This window comes from Colias philodice, chromosome 10 (assembly GCF_061535455.1).
Source record: "Colias philodice isolate Cphi_HAF_F1 chromosome 10, ilColPhil1 Martin Lab GWU primary, whole genome shotgun sequence".
Classification (NCBI taxonomy): Eukaryota; Metazoa; Arthropoda; class Insecta; order Lepidoptera; family Pieridae; genus Colias; species Colias philodice.
The window spans coordinates 8,090,144-8,115,738 of NC_143095.1; the positions used below are offsets into that span (position 1 = coordinate 8,090,144).

At 31.9% G+C, this 25,595-nt stretch overlaps 1 protein-coding gene across 3 annotated transcripts in view; it reads right to left on the minus strand.

The window, feature by feature from the left end:
• Positions 1-25,595, minus strand: part of LOC149485315 (cyclic GMP-AMP phosphodiesterase SMPDL3A-like) — a 72,040-nt gene that overhangs the window by 1,177 nt on the left and 45,268 nt on the right. For all 3 annotated transcript variants that reach the window (XM_089700095.1, XM_089700092.1, XM_089700094.1), the window contains exons 2-9: positions 7,323-7,460; positions 6,865-6,930; positions 4,323-4,473; positions 3,015-3,220; positions 2,453-2,619; positions 1,940-2,138; positions 1,366-1,475; positions 181-353 (exon numbers count right to left, since the gene is read on the minus strand). In XM_089700095.1, the coding sequence (XP_089556221.1) occupies positions 181-353; positions 1,366-1,475; positions 1,940-2,138; positions 2,453-2,619; positions 3,015-3,220; positions 4,323-4,473; positions 6,865-6,930; positions 7,323-7,392 (1,142 nt within the window). In that variant the 5' untranslated portion in view covers positions 7,393-7,460. The remainder of the gene's footprint in view (positions 1-180; positions 354-1,365; positions 1,476-1,939; positions 2,139-2,452; positions 2,620-3,014; positions 3,221-4,322; positions 4,474-6,864; positions 6,931-7,322; positions 7,461-25,595) is intronic.

A 25,595-nucleotide genomic window follows, 5' to 3' on the forward strand; every position in this document is an offset into this window, starting at 1 on the left:
ACCAAAAAGATAAGATAGAGTCTAAAATCTACATGAATTAAAAATCTTATCCGCAAAATATATGCAAAGTTGTTGTACTGCAGCATTCATAACGGTTTTTCGAATTTTAAACAAATTACTTCACAATAATTTAATGACTAAAATGACTAAAGTCCTGTTTCCTTTTTCAAAAATACTCACTTGTTCAAATAGGTTCGATCATTGTAGTTCCTTATTTTTTTAGATAAAGCGTCTAATGATACGGCATTTATTTCTCTAAGATTATAGTATTGTGTCAGATTATATTCCACTGCCCAATTCAATTCACCTCTCTTATTTGTAACATCAAGATAAAATTGTGTATAATCCAATACCTGTAAAAAATCAATTATTGTAACCATAGATACTACAATAATTATTGTGAATGCAAATATAATCAAATTCTTATAAAGAGCTTGAATTGAGCACTCATTTGAATGATCTTTCGATACTATATTAATTATAAGTTAACAATAAATATTATTGCATCATGCTTTACTTGGAACTAAATAAATATTTCATCAAGAGATGTAAAATAAAATACACTACTGTATCTTGTTTCGTAGCAATTAGCTATTAAGGCTTTCATTGCGTATTTAGAAGGATCGTGTTTAGTAAGAGAAAGCAATACGATCAAACAAATTCCTAACACGGTGGGGGAGGAACGGGCTTAAATTAAGTGGTGTCATGTACTGTGAGCACGAAATGGAAATTCATTACAGGCATTAGAAAACCACGAGAAATATATTAGTTTGAATTTATCACAAACAGCTCTAATACGTGGGAATTAAATCATAACTAGAAGCTTTGTTCATAGTGGGGCTTAGGCCTCATAATGCCAGAATCGGGGTATTTATCATTGACGATGAATGTCACATGTGACATGTTGAGCCCTTTGGTTTCATTGATACGATTAATTAACTAAATAGAATAGATAAATTAGTTTAAAATATATAATAATTTATATTTCAAAGAAGTCTATCAATGCCTTCCAAGAAATTTAACACCAAGAAAATACGAATCAATTAGTACCTAGTAGTTATTAGAAGAGCTTCAATCTAATCGTCAATATAATATAAAAAAGTACTTTTCATCAGTGTTAATGAATATTGCATATTTTATAATTTGACGTCTACTTCAGATTCTCAAAAAACGTGGTAATTGATTTTACCTTATTTTCACATTATAATTTAGAAGTTCACTCAGTAGATATCTACACGAAAACAACTTCTGTTACAGTTATCATCAATGTACACACACAATATTTATACATAAGTACAATACTCGTAGATCGCTCATCATAAGCACTGAATACAAACACAATCCTCGTTATTAAGCCATACTCACTTTTCCATTATTTGTATCGAATTTATACAGCCTCAATCCTGGATTAGATATACTACCAGCTCCTCTTGGAGTTATAGACGGCGCTAGCAACGCCCAAGACACAGGTTGACCTTTGAAAAATTATTAACGAACAGTGAAACAATTTTAAAAATCTAAAATCAAATTAATCACGAAGTTGTAGCTTTTAATCGCGTAAAGCTTTGGGTTTACTTTGTTTCCAAGTTTATAACTTCATTATTATGCCAAGACTTTATTACGCAATTAAGTTTTATTGACTTTTTACATGTTTGTCGTTAGCCACGAATTGTATTTAATGATATTATATAAGTCGGTGTGGCTTTAAGTTTTTACTACTATTTAAGTAGTGCTTAAATTTCTTGCTATTATTATTATCCATACCATACTATTACGTATTATTTTTCGCAAATATAGGTTCGGAATATGTGATAATAATTAGAAAATGTTTTAGTTAAATGAAAAGTCGTGTTATAGTTTAATGAAAAGAATATTATCTATTATTATTATTCGAGCTATCCAACGTTTAAAAATATTCGTAAATCAAGAAAAATCTCACCATCGCTATACATCAGCCGGAAGGTATCCGTATGCCGATGACCATAGAACTGTCCAACGATGACGTCACTGAAAGCCTTAATGATTCTCACTAGATTTGAGTTGGCGGTGGGGGTGAGCTCTCCCCCACCCGCCGCGGAGGAGCTGCCGGCGTTGTGCCGTTCCTCCACGCCAGGGCCAGCATGGGCCACTAGGTATACCTAGATGAAAAATGGTTATTATATCTCATATTTAAGAAATTGAAATAAAAAGGTTTTTTAAACCATACCATAATTTCGCACGCACGAACATTCGCAATGGGCAATGAGCACGTTTTGATCAACATTTAGAGATAAATTTACTGTGTAAAAAATTCAATCACAGGTTTTTGTATAATAATTTAATTCATCATTGAGGATTCTTGTGGATTCAAAAATTGTTAAAGTTCACAATTTGATTAAAAAAATGTACTCTTAACTTTCAGAGAGAAGGTGATAATAATATTATTATAACATATAAAAGCTTAATGATTTACCATTTCATTTTTTCGCCTAGCCTTGCTTAGGACCTGTTCCAGCCATTCCCACTGAGCCCTTCCCTTATGAGGGCCCTCCGTCTTGACCGCGCCGCCCGCCCATAGCACACTATTCAAAACTACAATTCGTAGTTTACTATAGGAATGTTCTATTGTGTAATAACCACCTGAGAATGTAATAATAATGCATTAAACTTATTAAAATATATTAGAAGAATATTTTTTTTTATTTAATTACGTGCTTCGTAAAATGTAATAAAATGAATTCTGTGAAATGTTGTCCTCCTGAGAAATGTTATGTAGAGTTTTCGAAGAAAAGAACCAATGGAAAAGGTACAATAAATACATTTTAAAGAAGCATTAATCAATATATTATTATTACTAGCTATAACCCGCGCCTTTTTAACAATTAAATTCATTCAAAATTTTCCGATAATCCATCTACGCGGTTCATATTTCAAAATATTCTCAATACAATATTTTGAAAGTTTTAATATTGTGTAAAGAAAAAGTTACATCTGTTCACATCAAGAAATACTGCAGCAATATAGTACATAGTTACCTATTTCAAAAGTCTGCAAAGCATCCGATGGCAGCCACTGCATCCACATCTCAATCAACTTCTTTGAAGGCGGAGGGTCGTTATGTCCCAGCGCCGGGAAAACGAATTGACTGCTGAACGTTCGACCCAGCAAGTCTGTTACATTTCTAACTGCTTCCAATTTGATCTCGTCGCTCAAGTGTTCCATAGATGATGAGAGAATATCCCTAATAACAAAATTCAACTAAAAATAAACACATATAAAATACCTGAACGTGTAATTAACTTTACTTGCGAGAAAATGACTGGCAATTACGATCATGTTATTAAAATATGAAGTCAGCGGAGTGGAAAAAATTCTAAGAACACGTAACGTGAAGGATTATTAAATAATTTAACTCAAAGGACTAAGGAATAATGCGAATTATATTTATGTGAAGTAGCTTGTGAATAACGCTATTATATTATGTTCTCTAGCTCACGTGAAATTCAAAATACATCTGATAAGTATTTTCTGGACATTTAAGACAACTCTATTAAAGCAAACCAAGTACACTGCTTGATAGACAATTTAAAAATGACAAAAATATTAAACTTATTTTCCCTTTAAAATACATAATATTATACCATATACACATGAACCATTCAAATCCAATTTTCGTCACATAATATTGTTTTAGGAGCTGGGATCGAATCACTAACGCCCTTCCCACTACTTAAAATAATACATTTTTACTTGACAAAAATACTTGAAAGTGATGATTATTTTAAGCTTGTATTAATTGAGTCCGTATGTAAGTGCAGTTAATCCAGCTACTTATCTTCAAATATCTTATATATAAAATTCTCGTGTCACAATGTTAGTCTGCATACTCCTCCGAAACGGGTGGACCGATTCTCATGAAATTTTCTGTGCATATCGGGTAAGTCTGAGAATCGGCCAACATCTATTTTTCATATGTACCACGGGCGAAGCCGGGGCGGACCGCTAGTAATAATATAATATACAACTAAATTCTATTAAACAAATATAAAATATTAATTGTCAAAAGGTACCTACGTAGAAAAGGCAACAGCTAACAGCCTATGTACAGTAAAAATTTTTAAAAATTGAAAAAAATCGATCACATTGCGGGATTCGAATCCGTGAAATTTATCATTAATAAAGCATTTGAATGCTATAAAACTAAAGTTTTTAGCTTATGTACATACTATATTCTCGTATTCAGATACTTATCAAGCTAAATACACACAAGTATGCAACACTGCGTACTAGCCTACTTCTAATCTTCAAACATGAACCAAATACAAGAAACACTCAATACGTACCCAGTCCACAGCACGAATTCCAATGTTTCCGGGTGGCGTTCTGCCATAAAAGCCACTGCGCTTTGTATAAGCAACCACGAGCTGTCGCAGGTGTGGTCGCGGTGCCGCCCGTTCCTATGGTTGTGGTCGTTGTTGCGATTGTGCTTGCAACCTTTACGGATGAATTATTCAATGTATATATGCGAGATACAATACTACTGGGAATAGTAGGATGTCAAAATTAATGTATTGCACGTGGTAGTTTTAACTAAATTGGCAGTAATAGGGCGGCATAGACTGCTGTTGTTGACTTGCTGTATATTCGAATGTCGATAATTCTTTGATGGATTTTACGCAATGTTTTTCTAAATATTTTAGAAGCTTTACTGTTTTTATACGTTTAACAGTAATTTATTAATAAATAATATAACCTTAGGTACATAAATTCCATCGTTCAATCATTAAGTTATTAATTCTAATGATAAACCGTCACAAAACTAATTCATAAGTTACCTATGTTATTAAATTTTAAAAATATTATAAGTTACAGTCCGTGGAGTACCATAATACCACAATATATTTAGTTGGATTGGTTTGTTGCTACAAAACATCCCTGGAGATGCAGTGACCCTACAAATCTCCGTTTAAATGCCGCGACGAGGACAGGGAAACACCAACAAATTACAACTTATGTTATCTTTTTGTCTCTGTTTTATTTGCGACCAATTTATTCTTTCCTCAACTATTATCTTTTCGTTATCATACTTACATTGCTTAAATTAAATCAAGCTCAGTGAATAATTAATTATTGTACGTATACTTTGTAGGTTCTTAAAACAAACAAAACACATTTAATTAAAAACATTAAAAGTTTCAAAAACGTATAAAGCAAAGACATGAGTATTACAGATTACTTCGTACATTGTTAAAGAAGGTTGTTAGCAACAAATGTTCGAAACAGGTTTAAAGAAAATATTAATAAAAATAAAACGTACAGCAACAACTAAAAGCTGTTGTGTAAGTATTTTTAAGTAGCAACACTAGGTACGTGATTCGTTAAATCTGCTACGAGCGAGTTTTCTTTAAGTAAGCCAATCACAGCTCTCACGACGTTTACAAAGCCAAGAAATACAGAAATATTGTTTATCTTCTTTTAAATTTATTGGTATCGATAATTTTTTCCAAGCTAAAACATATTATTATAATATAGGTATGGAGGTTTGATATCATATCAGAATTTCACAATAAGTGTATGAGCCTCATTGTTAGGAAATTAATCATACAAAAAAAATGTCTAGGAATCAATTACATATTATTTAATTGTTCAACATTGCTCTACACTTAAACTGATGAAAATTATAAAAAAAATGTACTCAGCTCAAAGATTTTACTATTTTTAGTTTAATAATACAAATATCCTCTTAAGCGGAGCATTCAGAAAACCTTTATTCTATTCCATGTTATAAAAGAAAGAAACGTAAAATTTTCCCGGAATAGTAAAAAGATACGTCTTTTGAAGTGATCATTAATGCCTCCTCGTGCAAAATTCAACTAAACGGTATTTCTCGTTAAATAACTGCTTTTGCTAGAAAGAACCAAACTTCTGAGGTATCACGAATACTATAAGAGGATGCCGGCGCAAATTCAACAGTAAACAAATTGCAGCTTTTGGACTTTCTATGGAGAATTTCGAAAGAAAATGGATTTATTAAATTTTGGTGCATCAGTTGCTTCTTTTAAATAATGATAAGACTAATTATAATGAAAAACATCACAATCTCTATGCACCCTTAGATAAAGTAAAGGTCTGTACTCTATAACATTGTTGTCCAGTCCTGTCTCTAAAATCTATTGTAGGAAATGCATTGTATAATTTTCCTCAAATAATAATTAACTTAGTACTGTATAAGCGCTTATTTAAAAAAGATTACACTGCTGTTAGTCTAATGAGCTTCACAATTAAACTTGAACAAGAAGCAATTATGACATTATTTATTCCGCACTTGTTGTCTTTATACCAAAGAATACTAACTATTACAACATAGTTGTGCTAATTAAGAGAGTATAAAAAAATTAAAGCAAAATGAAGTATTTTTTATTCTGTTACTTATTAATAGTATAGAATAAATACACAAGTTTTGATTAAGTATTGCAATTAGTTTTACTTGTAGGTACAAATATAAGTTTATTCATAATTATTAATTATAATCGATAATTTCATACTTTCTCATAATATTCCATTTGACAGCATCTAACTCGCATTTTTTTAAAAGAATATTAGTTTTCTCTCATAACTATTTTACGTTTTATAAAATTGCGTATTCGAAAACAAAACATAGTATTCCAAGGATAGAGAATAACGATTCACAAACAGTAACAAAAACTAACAACCATTAATTCAATTTGAAAACAAAAACAATTCATATCTTTCATATTAGTAGTCGCATTGAAAAGATTTATAATCCACGTATACGAACTTTGTTGCAAACAAAGGACAATTACGCCGCTTTCCACGATACACTTTAAAAATTAAAACAAAAATTTTCCTTCATAACGAGCGTACCTCTATGGAACTCCGGGGAATTGTGGAACGGGTCATAATGAAGATCTGTGATGTGCCAAAAGTATCCTGCAAGGAAAATTTTAATATAGTATAGATAAGGTCCATTTGTAAGCAAAATTCAAGGTATAATTTCCTTTACAATTTCCAAGTATATTCCTGACCATCTTGTAAATGTATATACAATATTGTAGTAGGTACTTATACTACTTGAGATAGCATCACTTGAGATCAGCCAACTGCATTTGAATATTCAAATTACGAATGTATTGATAAAGGATTACCCAAATAACGGTTATTCACAAAGCCTTGATGCTGGAATGCGAACAAAAATACGTGTATATGTGGACGTTACATTTGCTGAATTTATTAGCATATTTGTATCGGACAAAGTGGTATTACTTTTTCGGGCGTACCCTTTTAAAACAGAATTGGAATAAGCTATATTGCAGTATTCTTACCTATTTTAGCGTCGCTCAGGTTTAGCCAAAAAAGGCTAGTAATGTATATGGCGAAGGTGATAGGGTTCATGTTAATATATTACATTTTGGATGGGCGAAGTTGATCAACGATTGTTCAACCATAGTTGTAGTGATCACCTGTGAACAAAAAGAAAAAAAATTTAAATATAAATACGAATCTAGGTTACCTACATTTAAAACATTTGTTTATTTGGGTTTTTGGCGTCCTGCAGAAAATTTCAAACATGTTGTTTTTTATTTTACGTAGAAATAAAATTATTTTATAATATTTTAATTATTTTGTCTGTTTGTGCAATTTAAAGGTGTAAAACACACCTTTATTTGAAAGAACACCTTTATTTTATTTTGCACACATATAAGGCTAAAATCTACAATTTAAATTCTAGCAGAACGCAATTTCTGTCTTACATGGATTTATAAAAGGAAAAAGAAACCGATTCCCTTATAAAAATCCAGCTCGTATAGGTACGGCAACGTTTGGATAGATAAAAGAAATAAACTGTGCTTTAATTTGACGGCATGAATAAGCCGGATCTTCCTGGTCGAAGATCGGCATATTTCAAAAGTAAAGTCAAAGCCTTCGCGAAGAAGACGTTATATCCGCTTTCTTTTATACATCCATATCCATACTAATATTATAAATGCGAAAGTAACTCTGTCTGTCTGTCTGTTACTCAATCACGCCTAAACTACCTACTGAACCAATTTGCATGAAATTTGGTATGGAGATATTTTGATACCCGAGAAAGGACATAGGCTACCTTTTATTGCGAAATATGTACCACGGGCGAAGCCGGGGCGGACCTCTAGTATTATATAATCGGTCTTTGTACAAACGGAACATTTTTGCCTGGAACGTAGAAATTATGATGCAATAACGATGCAATTGAAAATAGTTTTCCTTTACGATGTTGCGCTGTGCTGTTTTCTTGAATATAAAATATAGTGTTTAACTTTATATCGTTATCTGTGTTATTAATACTAATGGTTTTATTTAAAAGGCGGATCCTAACAGAGCGAGCAGCCTCGCGAGGCAAATACTACGCAAAGCTCGGTCTATGACCTATGTAGACTCGCAATTTTACATTTGGGTTGGTCCTTTTAAGAAAATCTAAAGAAGGCATTTTTGTTTGATCTGATTGTAACTGACTGATGAACTTTTGTCTCGATATTTTTCAATATACCGAATACTTTTACAAGGGTAATCACCAGATCCAAATAAAGTCGTGGCAAGAAAGATAATACGATCAATATTACAACACAAAATATTATTCGATATAGTTCTACTAGCCTTAATACTACCGGTATTCATTCTCAATGTACGAAGCAATCCATTTAATTATTCATCTATTATGGTTCCGACTAACACTGATTTCTGAATAGCATAGTGTATGGTACACTATACAATACTAACAAAGGAATTAATATTTTATATCATAACTCATAACGAAATAACATTATAAAGTTATTTTCTGATAAATTATGTAGGCGTTGAATAAACGTATTGCTATAATATGCTGGAGAAAATTGTATTCAGATATCATAAATAAATATTAACAAAAATTTAGCTGTATTGTGTCAGTAATTTTGTGAATTGATTTAATATTATTCTCGCAAATGCTTCTGATCAATTTGCAAATAGGTCTAGTTAGCAATAAAAAATGATTTAAAAAAATAATAGTTTTCTTGTATTATCCGATCGTAGCAGTAGCATAATATGAAATCATCTGCTATTAAAACTGTTAAACCAGTCTCTAAATACAACAAGACAAGCAATAAACACATAATATCGAAGACCAAACAGCGAAATCAAGACATGAATTTCGCTATCATTGGTCAAGCTTCGGGCAGGCTCTCAGGGTGACGGACAAATGGGTACTTGACATGAGTTAGACCCACTAGAAAGTTTGCGGTCCAAGTACAACTACAAGATATTAAGCGGTCTAGTCGAGTTGTTTATGTTTAATTTAGGGGTGGACAAATATTGATCCTACTTTACTGTTAATTAAAAGCGTGTATTGTTCTTGCTACGGTGCTAGATAAGGAAGAGATTTTATATATTTTGTATGTTTATAATAAATTGTACTTTCTTACTGGTATTAGCTATAGAAGATATTTTAATTTGTAATATTTATAGTTTATAATAATAGAGCTTGCGTATGTGGTATGATAATATCGGAAATACTTTTATTGGAGACATTATTTGGTTTTAATTATTTATAAATCTCTTCGTGAGGTATTGATTATAGTTATTAAATATTCCACACTCTCTTCCAAAAAAATATCAATCTATTGAATCCCGTCCGTTTATTAAATGCAATGACTTTTCTAATAATGATATTTTTTACATTCCTACTAAGTATTTCTTGTATTTTACACTTACGTTTGTATTATTGAAATAACTTGGCATTACGTATTTGGTAATTGAAATCAAAATATAATTTATGACTAAAGCCTGTTTAATGTTATTAATGGTAGATTTGAGGCTTCGCAATTAAAACAAACTTGTGGTTTCAATGTAATATGGATTGATTGAGATTTAATTGACCTATAAATGATTATTGTTAGGTAGGGCTTATTGTAAAATAGCAGTGAGTGATTGATTTTTTTGTTGCACTGTAACAATAATAACACTTATGTTTTCATCCATACACCCTTATAAAACCTTTATTCCCATAAATAACGTCTAAGGATAGTTGTTGTTTTGTCAATTATATAAGCCACTATCACATTCGGGTTAGAAGGTTCAATAGCTAGTGATCGAGCTGTGTTCCACTATTTTATGTATAAACGAATTTTCCCATATAAAACCTGACTACATCAATCTGTCATCCATAAAACCGCTCCAAATTAGATATTTATACCCGTTTTTTTACATGACGTAACTAAAAGCTTTTTTAGTGCATTTTATTCACAGTATAGAATTTTAGTTAGTAACCCGATATTTATACTAATTATTCTTGTACACTTTACAAAAGTTTTATGTACTATATGAACTATTTCGTCTTAAAAACGAATAACTTCAATAGTTTTTAATTCGTCAAAACATTTTTTTAATTTGTAGGTATTTAATTGAGAATATTACTTTCTTTGTAAAGAGAGAAATTAATTTTCGAATGATAATCGTCTTAAATGTATCGAAACATAATTTTCGAACTTCATTTATTATTTTATTCCCGTTTATCTCAAGAAATAGGCATAATAACGTATCAATAACATAATTTTTGGCATTTATTATGTTATTACACAAATTTCTTAGAGCATCCTAGCGCGAACTTTTATTTTATCTCAAGTAGATACTTTGTTATTATTATAAACAAGCGTGCGATAGGCTTCAGTTTTCGGAAACACGTGCTTGTTTTTATTGAGTTTCTTGCTCCTTAATATTATAACATAAAATATTTTATGAGATCGAACACACATGATACCAGCTTTAATTCTATTATAAGTATTCTTTCTTTTTACACGTGCAAAATGTTAATTACAACGCACGAGAGCTTTTGATGTGTTTTCACATCTGTGTAATAAAAATTGTATCCTCAAATGGATGAACATAGATGTTCGCTCTGTGTCTGGATGTTAATTATCTATATACCTAAGTGCTTATTTAAAATTGTTTATGTATTATCTGGTTTCCATAACACAAGCGAAAGCTAAGTATGGGATCAGATCGTGCCGTGTGTGAAAATTGTCCTGAAATATTAATTATATTTATTTATAAATTATGACATGATTTAAAAGGTCTTAAATATATACAAACCATTAATAGATAGCATAGATCGCTTACAAATTTATTCAACTAGCCACGGAAGCATACTCTATGTTCTCAGTTCTACAGATGCCTAAGGGCATTATAACAATTTCGAATAATAGCTATCTACCTACTGTTTCTGCTTGCCGAGAAATTATACAAGATGGATGCTTCAGTATAATAGATTTGATAAACATAATATTCTTTATTATATATTGGTTCAAATTTATATTGTAGAAACTAAGGTAAGAAAAATAATATAATAAGGGTTGCTTTTTAAAACTTTCATATAAATAAAAAAAAGGTTTAGAATAAAGCTAATATTTGGAAGCTGTCTCTGTGACTAATGACAATTGAACAGATAAACCTTTTAACTTTTTAAAGCACACTAATAGCAAGTCTATTTATATTTGTGACTCATCCATCTATCTTAGTTAGGTATGCTATAATTGCTGAACTACCCAATTCCCATTATACTCGAGCCTTGTTAATAAACGAAAAGCGAAAAGTCCTTAACAATTCTGTACAAAACAAGTCAGACATCACACGACCTATCACGCAAACATCGTACTCAATAGGAGGTAGATCGAAATTCGACCTGCTAACATCGTTTCAAAACACTCAAGCCTAAAATATTATTTTTAATTAATTTATTTCAATTAGAGTATTTTCAAATAGTGAATATAATCAAACTAAACCCCTGTGCATACAAAGTGCGTAAAGATTTTTCATAATCACGATGATCTGTGCTGCCTGTTCGATGTCCGTTACGGAGGGCCAACTTATATGTGTACGTTGCGAGGGTTCGTATCATCATATGTGCATAAATATGCCTACATCGTATTATAATAAAAATTTAAGGGAATTAAAACGCTCGTGGATTTGTCCGCCGTGCAAAACTAATGCTACTCGTCGTAAAGGCGATGATACCCCAACACGAAAACAATTTGAAATTGAAAGTTCATCAAACAATCTTAACATGTCGTGTGATGAAATCAGCACCCCTGCTCAAGCAAGTACAATCACTTTCGACCGTTTTGAACAGCTACTTGACTCCAGAATAACTGCTATGTACACCAAATTTACTCAAGACTTTCTCGGTGAGTTTAACTCGGCATTGGCCAAGTTTAAGCTTGAGTTTACAGAAACGACCGATTATTTACAATCGCAAATCACAGATATTAAAAGTGAGATAAATATTAACGCTGAGAAAATCCGTATATTAGAACGCGAAAACTCTCAACTACGTTCCGACCTTAACAAAAATAATAAACAATTATCTAACTTACAAAGTATTCCGGATTTGCAAGCCACTGTCACAGCCTTAAAAACTGAGTTGAATGATCGTCAGCAAGCCAATCTTCTTAACCATATAGAAATATCCGGCATACCAGAACACAAGAACGAATCACTGGGACACATTATCATCACCACTGCCTCTAAACTTGGGATTAGCCTGGATGAGCGCGACATAATTAGCACGCACCGTATCGGAATGAAGCGTGCGCCGGTAACTGAGGTCACTTGCATAGGTAATAATCAACTTAATGAACGCTCCCCCCGCCCTCGTCTCATTGCCGTGCAGCTCGCGCGCCGTTCCATCCGGGATGAAATTTTGAAGCAGGCCCGCGTCAAACGGGGTCTTACTACGTCTGATATGGGCCTACCACCACATAACCCTATGCGTGTATTTATTAATGAGCGTCTTACCAAAGAAAACAGGCAGTTATATGGTAAAGTACGAGCGCTAGCTGCCACCTTTCGCTGGCGTTTCGTGTGGACGAAAAATGGGCGTGTTATGGCTAGAAAAAGCGAAAATGATAACATCTGTACATTTCGAACTGAAGACGATATATCACGCTTATTTCACAATCCCGAATCAAGTCATATTTCTACTGTCTAATACCGATATTCTTATGTTTTTTCTTGTATTACATTTAATTTTCATCCTATCTTATTTAAAATTAAAATACTGCATTGTAAAACTTAAAACGCCTGCTTTAATATTCAACGTGTCAACGTTTCCATTCTGTAATAAATGTGAAGTGATTATTATTAATTGTATATTTCATAAACATAATTTTTATTCACTAGATATAATACGATTCAATGGTTCAACGATTTGCATCTTCAATGACATTATAACATATATAAATGTATGGAATTGTCTTTTAACTTCCACTAAATCCGCTTGTTTACTGATTATGATTATTTATTATTTTGTGGTGCATGTTGTGTGTATGTGTTATGGCTGTTGTTATGTCAATTGTAATGTGGTGAATAATTACAATACTTCTTTGACCTGTGTCTATAAATTTTATCTAATTGTGAGGAAAGTGACACACAACGATTTAGCAGTTCTTCTTGATTATGATACTAAAAAACAATATTTTAGCTTGATATATTTATCTATTATTTTACTTTTTACCTGCTTCTACTATTTCATATTTATTTACTTCTCACCTCAAATTATTTTTTTGTTCTTACTGTCACACATTATAATTTATACATATAAAAATCTTACTATATATATATTGCCACCATACATGTGTTTATTTGTTACACTCACATATATATGCCTACAAATATTTATAAATTTTATTGTTATCAATGATTAGCTGTAAGAATAACTTCTCTGTTGGTTTATTCAATGCAGGTTCCTTAGGAACTAAGCATGACGAGTTACTTAGTGCCATTCAACGTCATTCCCCGGACCTACTTGCTATCAATGAGACCTGGCTCCAGGAAGGCCAGGAAGCTCGTGCCCCTTGTGTGCCAGGATACACGTTTCGTCACCGACCGAGGCCTTCAGCCATTCGCGCCAGAGGCGGTGGAGTTGGTTTTTACATTAAACGTGGTATAACAGCTCGTACCTGCGTAAACCCACCTGCCAGTTTAGTTGAACAATACTGGGTAAAGGTTACTGTAAATTCTAAGACAGTTATCATTGGCACAGCTTATAGACCCCCCTGGCTTAATGTTGATATTTTTCTTGATGCCCTCACTGAATCCATCTCATCCTTTTGTGCCTATGACAACCTCATTTTGCTTGGAGATTTTAACATCAATTTACTGTGCCCTGATGATAGAAATACACTTCGTTTCCAGAATTTCCTGAATTCGTTAAAACTGCAAAATCAGGTTAGTGAATCCACCCATTTTACTTCCCATAGTGAGTCTCTTATTGATGTCGTCTGTAGTGATACAGCTACTGTTAGTGTAATGGTTGACTACATACCTGATCTCGGGGCCCATGCATTCATCGTCTCTGAATTTAAATTTAAAAAAAATAAACCTCCTCTAAAGAAATTCTCCTTCCGACCATTAAAAGACATTAATGTAAATGACTTTAATGAGTCGCTAAATGATATTGACTGGAATGAAATAGTGAGACTGTCTGATGTGGAGGCTATGGTTAATTTGTTCAATCAATATATAATAGCTTTGTTTGATACCTATGCGCCCCTTAAATCGGTCACGTTAAGAGATAGGTTTTCTCCCTGGTTTACCTCTAATCTTCGATATTTGATGCGGTTACGCGACAATGCCCACATTCGGTACCGTAAAACTAAGGACAAAAATAGATTTGAGGATTATAAATCGTTGAAAAAGCTAGCAAATGTAACATTATTCTCAGAAAAAAAGGCTTATTTTGACAAAGACATTAATTCCAACCTTAATAATAGTAAAGTTTTGTGGAAAAATTTAAAAAGATCGGTACTTCCGAATTTCAAATGCGGTTCGTGTCTCCCTGATCATCTATGTGATGCTAATGGTATTAATGAGCATTTCTTAAATGTTCCGGGATCTAACCACGTGGAGGAGAACGATCTTAGGTTCTTTACGAGTAATCGTTTCGGTCTAAATAGGTTTAGTTTTGTTCCTGTCAGTGATTATTACATTGGTAAAGTCATTTTGGACATTAAATCTAACGCTCAGGGAATAGATAGGATATCTAGAGATATGTTAATCCTTACGCTCCCGCATTCACTTAGTGCCATTACAGCTATAATAAATAGATCCCTTGCTTCGTCAGTTTTCCCCTCTCAGTGGAAAACAGCTTTGATACGCCCTATCCCCAAAACGAATAATCCTTCAACAGTAAAAGATCTTCGTCCTATCAGTATCCTCCCTTTCATTTCCAAAATTCTCGAAAAGGTTGTCCACGCTCAAGTGAGTAAGTACTGTGAATCTTCTAACATCTTTCCTACCTATCAATCTGGCTTTCGAAAGCGACGTAGTACCAGCACTGCCCTTCTTGACGTCGTGGACAATCTTCTAACTGCCCGTGATGCTGGTCATGCTTCAATTATCGCCCTGCTTGATTTTTCCCGAGCATTCGACTCTATTAACTTTTCTCTTCTTCTTTCTAAATTAATTTACTATGGTTTTGACGAGAACTCTGTGTCCTGGTTCAATTCTTATATTTATGACCGCTACCAACAAGTAGTTCTTTCTAAATCTGATGGGTCTAATGTTTTTTCAGCCTTATATCCTGTCACAAGAGGAGTTCCGCAGGGGTCAATTTTGGGGCCTTTGTTATTCATTTTGTACTCAGCGGACATAACAAATTGTTTAAAACAGTGTAATTACCATCTATATGCAGATGACTTGCAATTATATCTCCCTATCAACCGTTTTTGTGTTCAAGACTGCATTCAGAGTATTAATGATGACCTTCAACGAATCTCGGAATGGTCAATGCGGAATTCTTTGTGCCTTAATCCATCCAAGTCAAAATTTTTAATAACTGGTACTAAAAAGCAGATTTCTTACGTTTCTAAGTACAGTCCTTCCCTTACAATTGATTCGTCTCCACTTGAGCAAGTCACTGTTGCACGTAACTTAGGAGTTGTTTTCGATGGTGGCCTTAATTTCGAGAAGCATGTTACGGAAATAGTGAGCAATTGCTTTTTCCGCCTCAAGACAATTTATAGAATTCGAGAGTTCCTCAGTGTCGATCTGCGTATTCGACTTTGTGAGGCAATCATTTTATCCAAGCTGAACTATTGTGTGGCCGTATACGGTCCTTGCCTCTTGGAACGTTCTCAGCGACTTATCCAAAGGTTACAGAATGCCTGTACTCGTTTCTGCTTAAGCATACCACATCGCAGCCACGTTACTCCTTTCATCAATTCTCTCAACCACCTGAGAATTAAGAACCGGCAAAATCTTTTTCTGGCCTGTATGATGTTTGACATAGTAAAGAATAAAGCGCCCGAGTATCTGTATTCTAAACTGTTGTGGCGAAGTCAAACAAGCAGAAATGAGGTCAGGGGTGTAACCAAGGAATTGTCAGTCCCGGCACACAGAACTGCAGCATTTCGTGGGAGCTTCAGATACTCTGCTACCAAATGCTGGAACAATATACCACCTCCCATAAAATGTCTACAGTCTAAATTTAGCTTCCGACGTGCCTTCAAAAAATATCTCTTATCACTTCAGAGTTCCCTTCCCTCTTAAGCAGCATTTGTACCTATTATTGCTTCCCCCTTTATTATGATTTATTTCTCACGTAGCTTTCATTTATTCATGTTACCTGTTGTTCTTACTAATGTTTATTTACTATCTATCCTGTTCTTATTCATATAATTTCATATTTATATATATTATGTATGCACTTACTTTCTTCTTTTTTACATCTTGACTCTTTATACAATAAAAATCATATATCACGTATATTACATAAGTACATACTATCTCGATGGTATATTACATAATATTAGTTTTAATTAGTTTACTTTGTTTTTTTTATTGTTTCCTCTTATTACCATCTGCCTTCTGGGTCCTGGCAGAATCAACAGCGTCATGAGTCAAATGACCCATGACATATGCTGAGCCAGGACCATTTTACAGCCATAACACATAATTACAACTATTTATTGTTTTTTATTTTTATTTTTTCTTTTGTTTAAGTTAATTAATTGCATCCTAGTTTATTTTTCTTTTTTTATTTCTTATTTTTTATTTTGTTTATTTGTAATGTTCTGTGTTTTGTCTGTTGTTGTGTGTGTTATTGTGTGTTATGTTTGTAAATAAATGTGTGTCTATGTCTATGTCTATGTCTATGTCTAATAATAGACTAATGATTAGATGGATCGATATAAATAATGTGGAGACAGGAAATTGTGTTCGTAATTCGTGTTATTTTCCTGCAAATCACATTGCGTTAATCTTATTGTATTTAACACTTCATTAATTCAGCGAATAACAATGTAAATGCCAAAACAATGTATCAAAACTTCGGGGTAAGTGGTTAAATGGAATTAAGAATATCAACATAATTTTGCGGGTTCATTTAGGGTAAATACGGCTATAATGCCTACATCTTTATTGCGAAATATAATCTTAATAACGGAAAAAACAAAGAGCATCCAACACTTCTGCTTTATTTAAAACCCTTCCTTGAATTAATTATGCGTCCATTTTGTAGCTTATTTACACAATAACTATTTAAGTACATTATTATACGAAATAACTTCTATCAACTATATATTCAAAATATATACTCTTTATAAATGTGATAAAGTTTCCATCGTCCCCATACTATATACAGCTTATTAAAACCTTAACTTGGCTCGATCAAGGCCCTTGTATTGGGACAATAGGTCGTATAACAATTTTCAATGGTCTTTGTTACTTCCTCTCTTTATTGTCAAGTTATTTCACGAAATATAGGAGTGAAGTTAGTAAGCATCGCTTCTTTGATGTCCTAACAAAGGGAAGATTCTTCAAATTGTATTTTAATCTTAAAAATCGTAATTGTTTTGTCCGTGATCGGATTTACTTGAATTGCCGAGTACTTAATAGCAGACCAATAAGTGAGTTAGGAAAATGAAAATTTTATGGAGTTTCATTGCTTGGGATCAATAGAAATTAAATGGAATTTAATGTGAAAGCTATTAACTATTATCAGATTACAATTAGCTTAAAAAAACTAATTAACTCATAGATAAAATAAATGTCTAAAAGTTACTGAATTGTAGAGTTGTGTTTCATTTGACTTTTATTAGAAATTAAAACATAAAAAAAAACTTAGGTAAGCATTTATTGCTTAGTTTTATTTTCATTTGTGTTTAATCGATTTATAGTTCTAATACGTAAATTTATAATGGATTAAAAATACATCTTAATGAACAACAGCATCAGATATCGTACCTCTGGATGTCAATATTAATCAGAGCTACTAGTGCGTACATCTTAATTTATAACAAAAAACAGGAAGACGTATCAGGTCCGTTAATAAGGTAAAGACTTCTTAATGCGCGTCCTATGTTAGACTTCGTAAGCTCCCAGAAGACTGAAGTTGACCTGGAAAAGCGGATTTGCATAGATTCCAGTAGTTTGCATGCAAATGCTGCTATTTCGTTAACCAAAAACCGATACTTGCTTGCCAAAAGTAAGACACTATGTATCTATGCGGGTATTATTTATTTAAATCTCCTCCCCTTTTATATAAATAATTCAGCGCTTTAACGGAACGATTTACAGTATTTTAGTAAAGTTCCGAGTTTTACGGTTTCATCAAGCCACGAGGCGATGTTGATGGCGATCTAGAATATTCAGGAAAATTCCAACTTACGCTTACCGAAAGGAAAACTGACGAGTTTGATAAATTGTTCAGATGCTCTTTATATCCAAATTGGAATACCTAATTATATTATCTTATTAAAATTGGTTAGCATATTAACGTTTAATAATTCTGTAACATATAACTGTAACATAACATATAACATGTAACATATAACATTCTATGTAATAAAACATCATTTTACGACACCAGTAGCAACGTACTGACGATGATTAATAATAAAGGATAAAAAAGTTAACTAACAAAGTTCACCATCCACCTCGAGCTTCAAACTCGAGCATTCTTTAAAGAATCCTTCCTCACTTTACAAACGCTTAAAGATGTTTTATTACCCTTGTTTACATGTAATGTTTCGCCCACACAAGCTACACATCGTATATTAACTATAGGAGCAAAAACGGTAAGTCCAGTGCGCAGGTGGCTCGGTTTCCTGATTTATAATTTAAGTCCGCCCATCTGGTTAAGTGGTTAAGTTAAAGTGACGCACCGACAACGTTCCCTTCTCCTTTAGGAAAAGTTGGAAATTGTCCAAGGGTATTAAGTATTTTTCTATCTTTATTTTTGTAATTGCGACGGCAAATTAGCTTTATGCGCGCAGTTTGCAATTAGACTGCATGGTTATGTTTTAATTTGTTGCATAAAGTTTGATTTCTCTGCAGATTGCAACGTTTTAAAAACTTTTTTAAACATCATAAATTATAATATGAACGTTTCAGTTATCTATGTTTATTACTCCAAAATTTCGTTATCAGTTTAATTTTAAACCGTACAAAAAGTGATGGTTATTTATTTTAACAGGAAGAAATTAATAATTAAGACATTTATTTCCTGTCTGTACTTTTTACGGGTCTCTTGGTAAAAATAAAAAGAACGTGATAACTTTGAAGTTGGAACATCGTAATTAAATTTTAATTTACGTTAAAGACTTTATAAATATCCACAGCGAAAATGCTCGTTTCTTTAACCCTTTCTTTTTATCACAGTGAAATATGATTTATAATTGTAGCTCTTTTAATTTGAATTTAATAATTTGCTATTTAACTGGACTTCTTTTATAAGCATTTTTAAATAGTCATATATAACAACAATCAGCTAAACTGGTTCTTAGAACAACTGCTGCTGCAACTTTTTTTAACTGCTGCAGAGAATTGACAAAAAATTATTTTAGTAAGTACCTAGTATGTGGTTTCTTTAGTAAAATATAAACAACCATCACTATTATTAAACAGTACCTACATCACATAATTTTTGTTTGATTTTGAAGAACCTTACATGCCATTTTTCATATGAACAAATCTGTGGACAACAAGTCCTACTTATATTATAATATGCATTCGTAAACTCTACCAATCTAATCTACCAATCCAAAAACTCTACCAATTAATTGATTGTATACGTATATAATCAATATTCCGTTGTATCAAGCAAAAACTTTATACTTATCTCCGATATGGTTGTTACAAAGGTTATGCGGGTTAAAAAATATACAAAACCAATCGCATCGCTTTCGTTAAATATTTAACTAATTTGATCCATGATTTATCTGTTTCTCAATAATATCGTTTGTAGAAAGCTCTATATATCATGAATGCGTATTATAGTAATGCTTCACATTCAAAACTAGGATTTAGTTGAAGACCACTGGGTAAAATGTTTATCGTTCTCTTTCTAGAATAGCTCATTTATCAGAACAAAAAGATCTAGATAACCGTCGATTTAATATTTCATTTTAAATAACAACTAGGTCATGTCGACTATACCATAAAAGTTCCTAGTGCTTACAAACAGCACTAATTAAATAAGATATCAGGTTGCCTATCTAGTCTCAGCTGTGATCAGAGAACTTGAGAAACTTTTCTTTTTAATTCGCTTTTTAACTCGCCTCGATTATTTATAAAAATAAACGATTCTATATTTTCAATATTTAATTGTTGAGTAAATATATACCTCGTTCCTTTTAAGTATGTATAGTATATCATTTATCCAATACCCTCGAGTCTTATAAATACTTGTAAATTCAATCATGTAATAGATTAATAGATACTATTTCTTATATCTATATGTGTTTATTGTATATTGTACTCGTACTGATGAATGGATGTGAACAAGTTCCTTATCATAATGTAAAGATAATATTATTTTTATTTTTGGTTGTTGAATGTTTGGGATTATCCTAGTGGACATCGATGAAATTGTTAAAATTATCTCCATTAAACTGAAATTGCAGCCGTCTCTTTAATTTGTTGTTGTCGAGTTGAAAATAGAGTTGACATATTATTTTCTTATGAGGTTTGCTATGCATTGTGTGTTTTGCATTTTTTAAAAGCTTGCGTTAAACATAATACAGCTAATGAATCTAATACCTATAGCAAACTAAAATGAATGAAAAATATCAAAATGGCCAGTATCAATAAAACTGCATATTTGAAAAGATACGAATTCCGACTAACGATTACAATATTCGCATAAAATCCAAATAGCTAAAATGAACGTGACTAAAAATATACATTAAATTGGAAACATTCCGTAGCTATGTTTGAATAAAAACGTAACAAAAGTGAATACGGTTGTTGAATGACTTTTTAAAATAGAAATAAAAGGCTGTTCTTATAGCCTGATATTGTTAGATCGTTTCAAGAGTTCAGCTATGTCCTAAAACGGTATGAGTTAACCATTACGAAAACCACTCGACTCCACTTGGTGAGACTTTAATAATACAAGTTTTTCTCGTTCAGTTCACATAATACGCTTCGTTTGTCCTATGAGCTCGATATCTAGCGTGGAACTTTATCTGCTCAGTTAGGTACAATGGGCGGTATCTGCTTTTCAAATAGTTTTGATAGGTGAGATACCTAAACTTCTAACTAATGCGTTTTGGTATAAATTTTTTGCTGGAAGTTTGACTAGTTTTTGGTTGAAGTTATGAAGTTTGATGAAATATAGAAAATGAATTTTTAAATTTCTATAGGTATTAATTTTCTAAAGGTACTACGTTAGTATAGCTTGTATTTTTTTTTTTATTATTTACTTACATAGGAATTCATAGCTTTGAGAGGTGATAACTACAATCGTCTTCCCATATATTTTAATAAACTATTAATTTATTTATGTTCTATGAATATTTTAATAAATTACATTTTAATATTTGATTATTTAAGTTTCAACAACACAATATATTTATCAGTTTTGTATAGTTTCATACCATCAGCATATTATTATCATTTGAATTAAAACCATTTAAAATAAAGATTCGTAGACCCGATAAATCCAAGTAAATTGAACAATAATTACTCAAATCAGCTTTAGACAACAGTCGCGTTTATTTGCGTATACCAAATAAAGCCACTTGTTAACAATGCAGCTCTTATCGAAAAAGGTAGTTAAGGCCATTATCGATATTGTTTCGAATAACTAAAACTGGCAATCAAATTGCTATTAACAAGCGAATTGGCAAGTAAATGATACAATTATACAAGTATTACGATAATGTATATTGGGGTATATCGATTGCGTGTTTAGTAAACTTTTGTTTATATTCGAGTATCTTTATAGTTTATGACACAAAGTATATTTATTAAATCATCGAGCACACATACCTATTAAGTAAAATGTAATTCTCCCGTACTCATTCCATATTTTGTTTAAAATAAGTATCAATTCATATTGTAAAACAGAATTTATTTCAAACATAATTCATTAATAATTATGTATGTCAAGTATTTCAAAATGTATAAAAATGTTAGTTTATGAAATCAGAATATTATTTTTAAAGTGAAACTTTTATTACATCGTCTCAAACTTTTTGGTCTGTGTAGCGCATGTCGCGTGACGGTCGGCTGCCGAGTAGGTATAAAGCAGTGTTCGGAACCGTACGATAATTATCGTACAAATACGATAATTTTGTGCCTAAGTTTCACTTTTACCGTGGTTTCATAAAACCACAAAACATTTTTTCATTAATATTATAATGATCATATTATTATGTAGGTATAATATAATGTTATTTCCTCTATGCTACAAATAATTCATTGCCACATTTATAACCATAATAACTTAACGTAGATAGCTAATTAATACCTCTTATTCTGAATTGATTCACGCAAAAAAAATATCGAAAGAGCCTTTTTTTAATCCATCTCAAATTACTCTTATAATTGAGACGAATGTAAGGAAATCTTCCAAGCTAAAGTAAAAACCATCAAGAAGTTTACGTTACAAAACATAACCAAGAAATATACATACTAATAACATAACCTCAAGAGGTTTATAAAAACAAATCTTCTCGTTAGCTTTTATCTTCAACGAATCCTTTGCTAAGATTCGGATCGAGTCTTATTTGCTTTTTCAATAGCACAATTATGGCTCCCACTGGACTCTGTGTTCTATTTTTGTACAACGTCCCGTTTTAGCCGTACATTCGTGTCCCTTAATTCTGTAAAACCAATACTGGACCCGTATTTTTTACGTACAATAGGTATATTCCATTTCTCATACGCAACCGTGAACGAGTACGTTAATTCTATTCGCGGGTGAATGGCGAGCGACTGAAAAGAATGTTAGAATTTTCTATTTTATTTATGCTTTTTTCTGTTTTTTGGTAATATTATTTTGAAAGAATGGATACCGTTATTTGATAAAATTTGAAAGAACATACGGACTAGGGTACAATAATTAGATGCGGATTTAATATTGTGAAGTAAATAATAAACTAAACATCAGCGGTCCGCCCCGGCTTCGCTCGTGGTACATGTTTATGTTTTCTCTCCATAAGAACCATCCTCGTACTTCAAGGAATATTATAAAAAAAGAATTAACAATATCGGTATCAGCCGTTCTCGAGTTCTAGCTTACCAACACATTAAGCGATTCATTTTTATTGTATAGATTAGTTATATATTTGGAACAATAATATCTAATGGATGTTAGAATATCTCCATTTATATTAATCAGAAAAGCATTACATAAAGGATGATGTACAAGCTGAAATTTAAGCAGACTTTTGCTTTAAAAGCATTAATTTTCACCCTTCCTTTCCGTTTATCTATGCATTTCCCTTACACTTTTACAGTCTATTATCAGCTAATAAATAATACCCTCATTAAACTCTTCTTCAAATCTAGTAAATGCTCATTCTGAGATTAATATCGATATAAATCAACTTCTCCAACAATATTATGCTCAGTGGCTGTCCGCCTCAAAACCAGACTGCATTTAAATTTAAGGTCCTTAATATTTTACATTTATACGCTTTTGTGGTACAATTTTAACTGACGGTCGCAGACATTCTGTGTTATATTGCAGCGCACAGATGACATTAATAAAAAATACTGAAAGTAAATTCTATATTTTTCCTATAAAATATCATACATTAAATAGGTATTTTAAAAGAAATTTTCATGCAAAGTGGAATTTAGTTTACGCATAAGTCAAAACTGGCCTTTATCTCGTATTTAAAAAGTATGCATAACGTTTGTAAGTTGGATAAATAAATATAATTCCCTATGTTTTATTAATTATATCAATTACTTACATTTCCTTATATTTTATAAAAATATTCTAACAATTTTAAACAAAAGGAAACGCTACATAAAAGCCTACATAAATCCGTCAAAAATTTTCCATACACTATAATATTCATTGGCTTTTCGTCAAAAGAATAAACGTGTTATCTTTTCATTTCTAAACTTTTGTCATGCATTATAAAATACCTCAGCGTTAAGGCTCATAAAAGCCGCTGAAAAAGGTTGAGTTATGCACAGGCACTATGTATTGTGTGGCTATATAAAGTTGAAAGTATTTACATAATGTCCCCGTAATGGGTTCAAGCAGTAAAGTGCGGGGCCCACTTATGATAGACAACAAACGACGTTTTTATTTGCGCTAAAAGGTCTATAATATTCCTTACCGTATGGGAATGACAAGAGACAATATCGGATTTTTTAAGTCAAGGCTTTCCCGCATAATAATATATGGGAAAGCCTTGACCTATTATATTACCTTAGCTTATTAGATCATTCAATTACTTGTCTTATCATAGAGTTCTATTTTCTATATTTTCGTGAATGAACTACAAAATAAACTTATTAGAAAATGTGTGCGTCGGTAAGGTACGTATAAAACAATAGGTAATATACAAAGTCACAAGTATAAATTATGAAATAATATTGAAATACATGCCCAACAATTGTAAATCACTCTCAAAAATCATACAATCAGTCACACGGACAACAGGAAGGGTCTTACGATGTCCTTATCACGCTGAATGTGCGGGTCCATCCAACGGCCCGTCAAGTACCAGAGATTATAATGAAAGAGACATAATTTAAGGGTATAGCCAACTTCTTAATCACTTTGTATATGCTATTAAGGGCCAATCCGTACCAAAGTTCAGTCAAAGAAAAAACAATATAAAATGAACTGTTTATTAAATTAATTTTCAAAAATAATATTCCTATGAAATTTCAGTTTATTTCATATCGTATTATAGAATTCCAACACAAATTAATTATTTTTCCAATAATATTAAATCATAAAATTGATACTCTTTAAATGTTTGCGCTATTGCAAAATCTATTTATTGCATAATATCCAATTTAGAATAATATTCAGTTTATCTTCGTTGAAATATATTTTATAATCTGGTATGTTTGCATTCATAGTTAATTTTATTTTGATAGTATACTAATATTTACGGGAAAAAGAAAATTGGAATTTTTATTTATTTTGAAATCTAATAAGAAACTAATTTTTATTCGGATAAAATCTGTGTTTGTTTAAAGAGTCAGTTAGAGCCGTGCCTAAAAAAATATTCTCACATGGTGTGTATTAAATTGTTATCAATATTTTATAACTTAATATTTAAACACTAATTAATAAAGAGAAGTCAATATTACCATCTCGATATCATAAT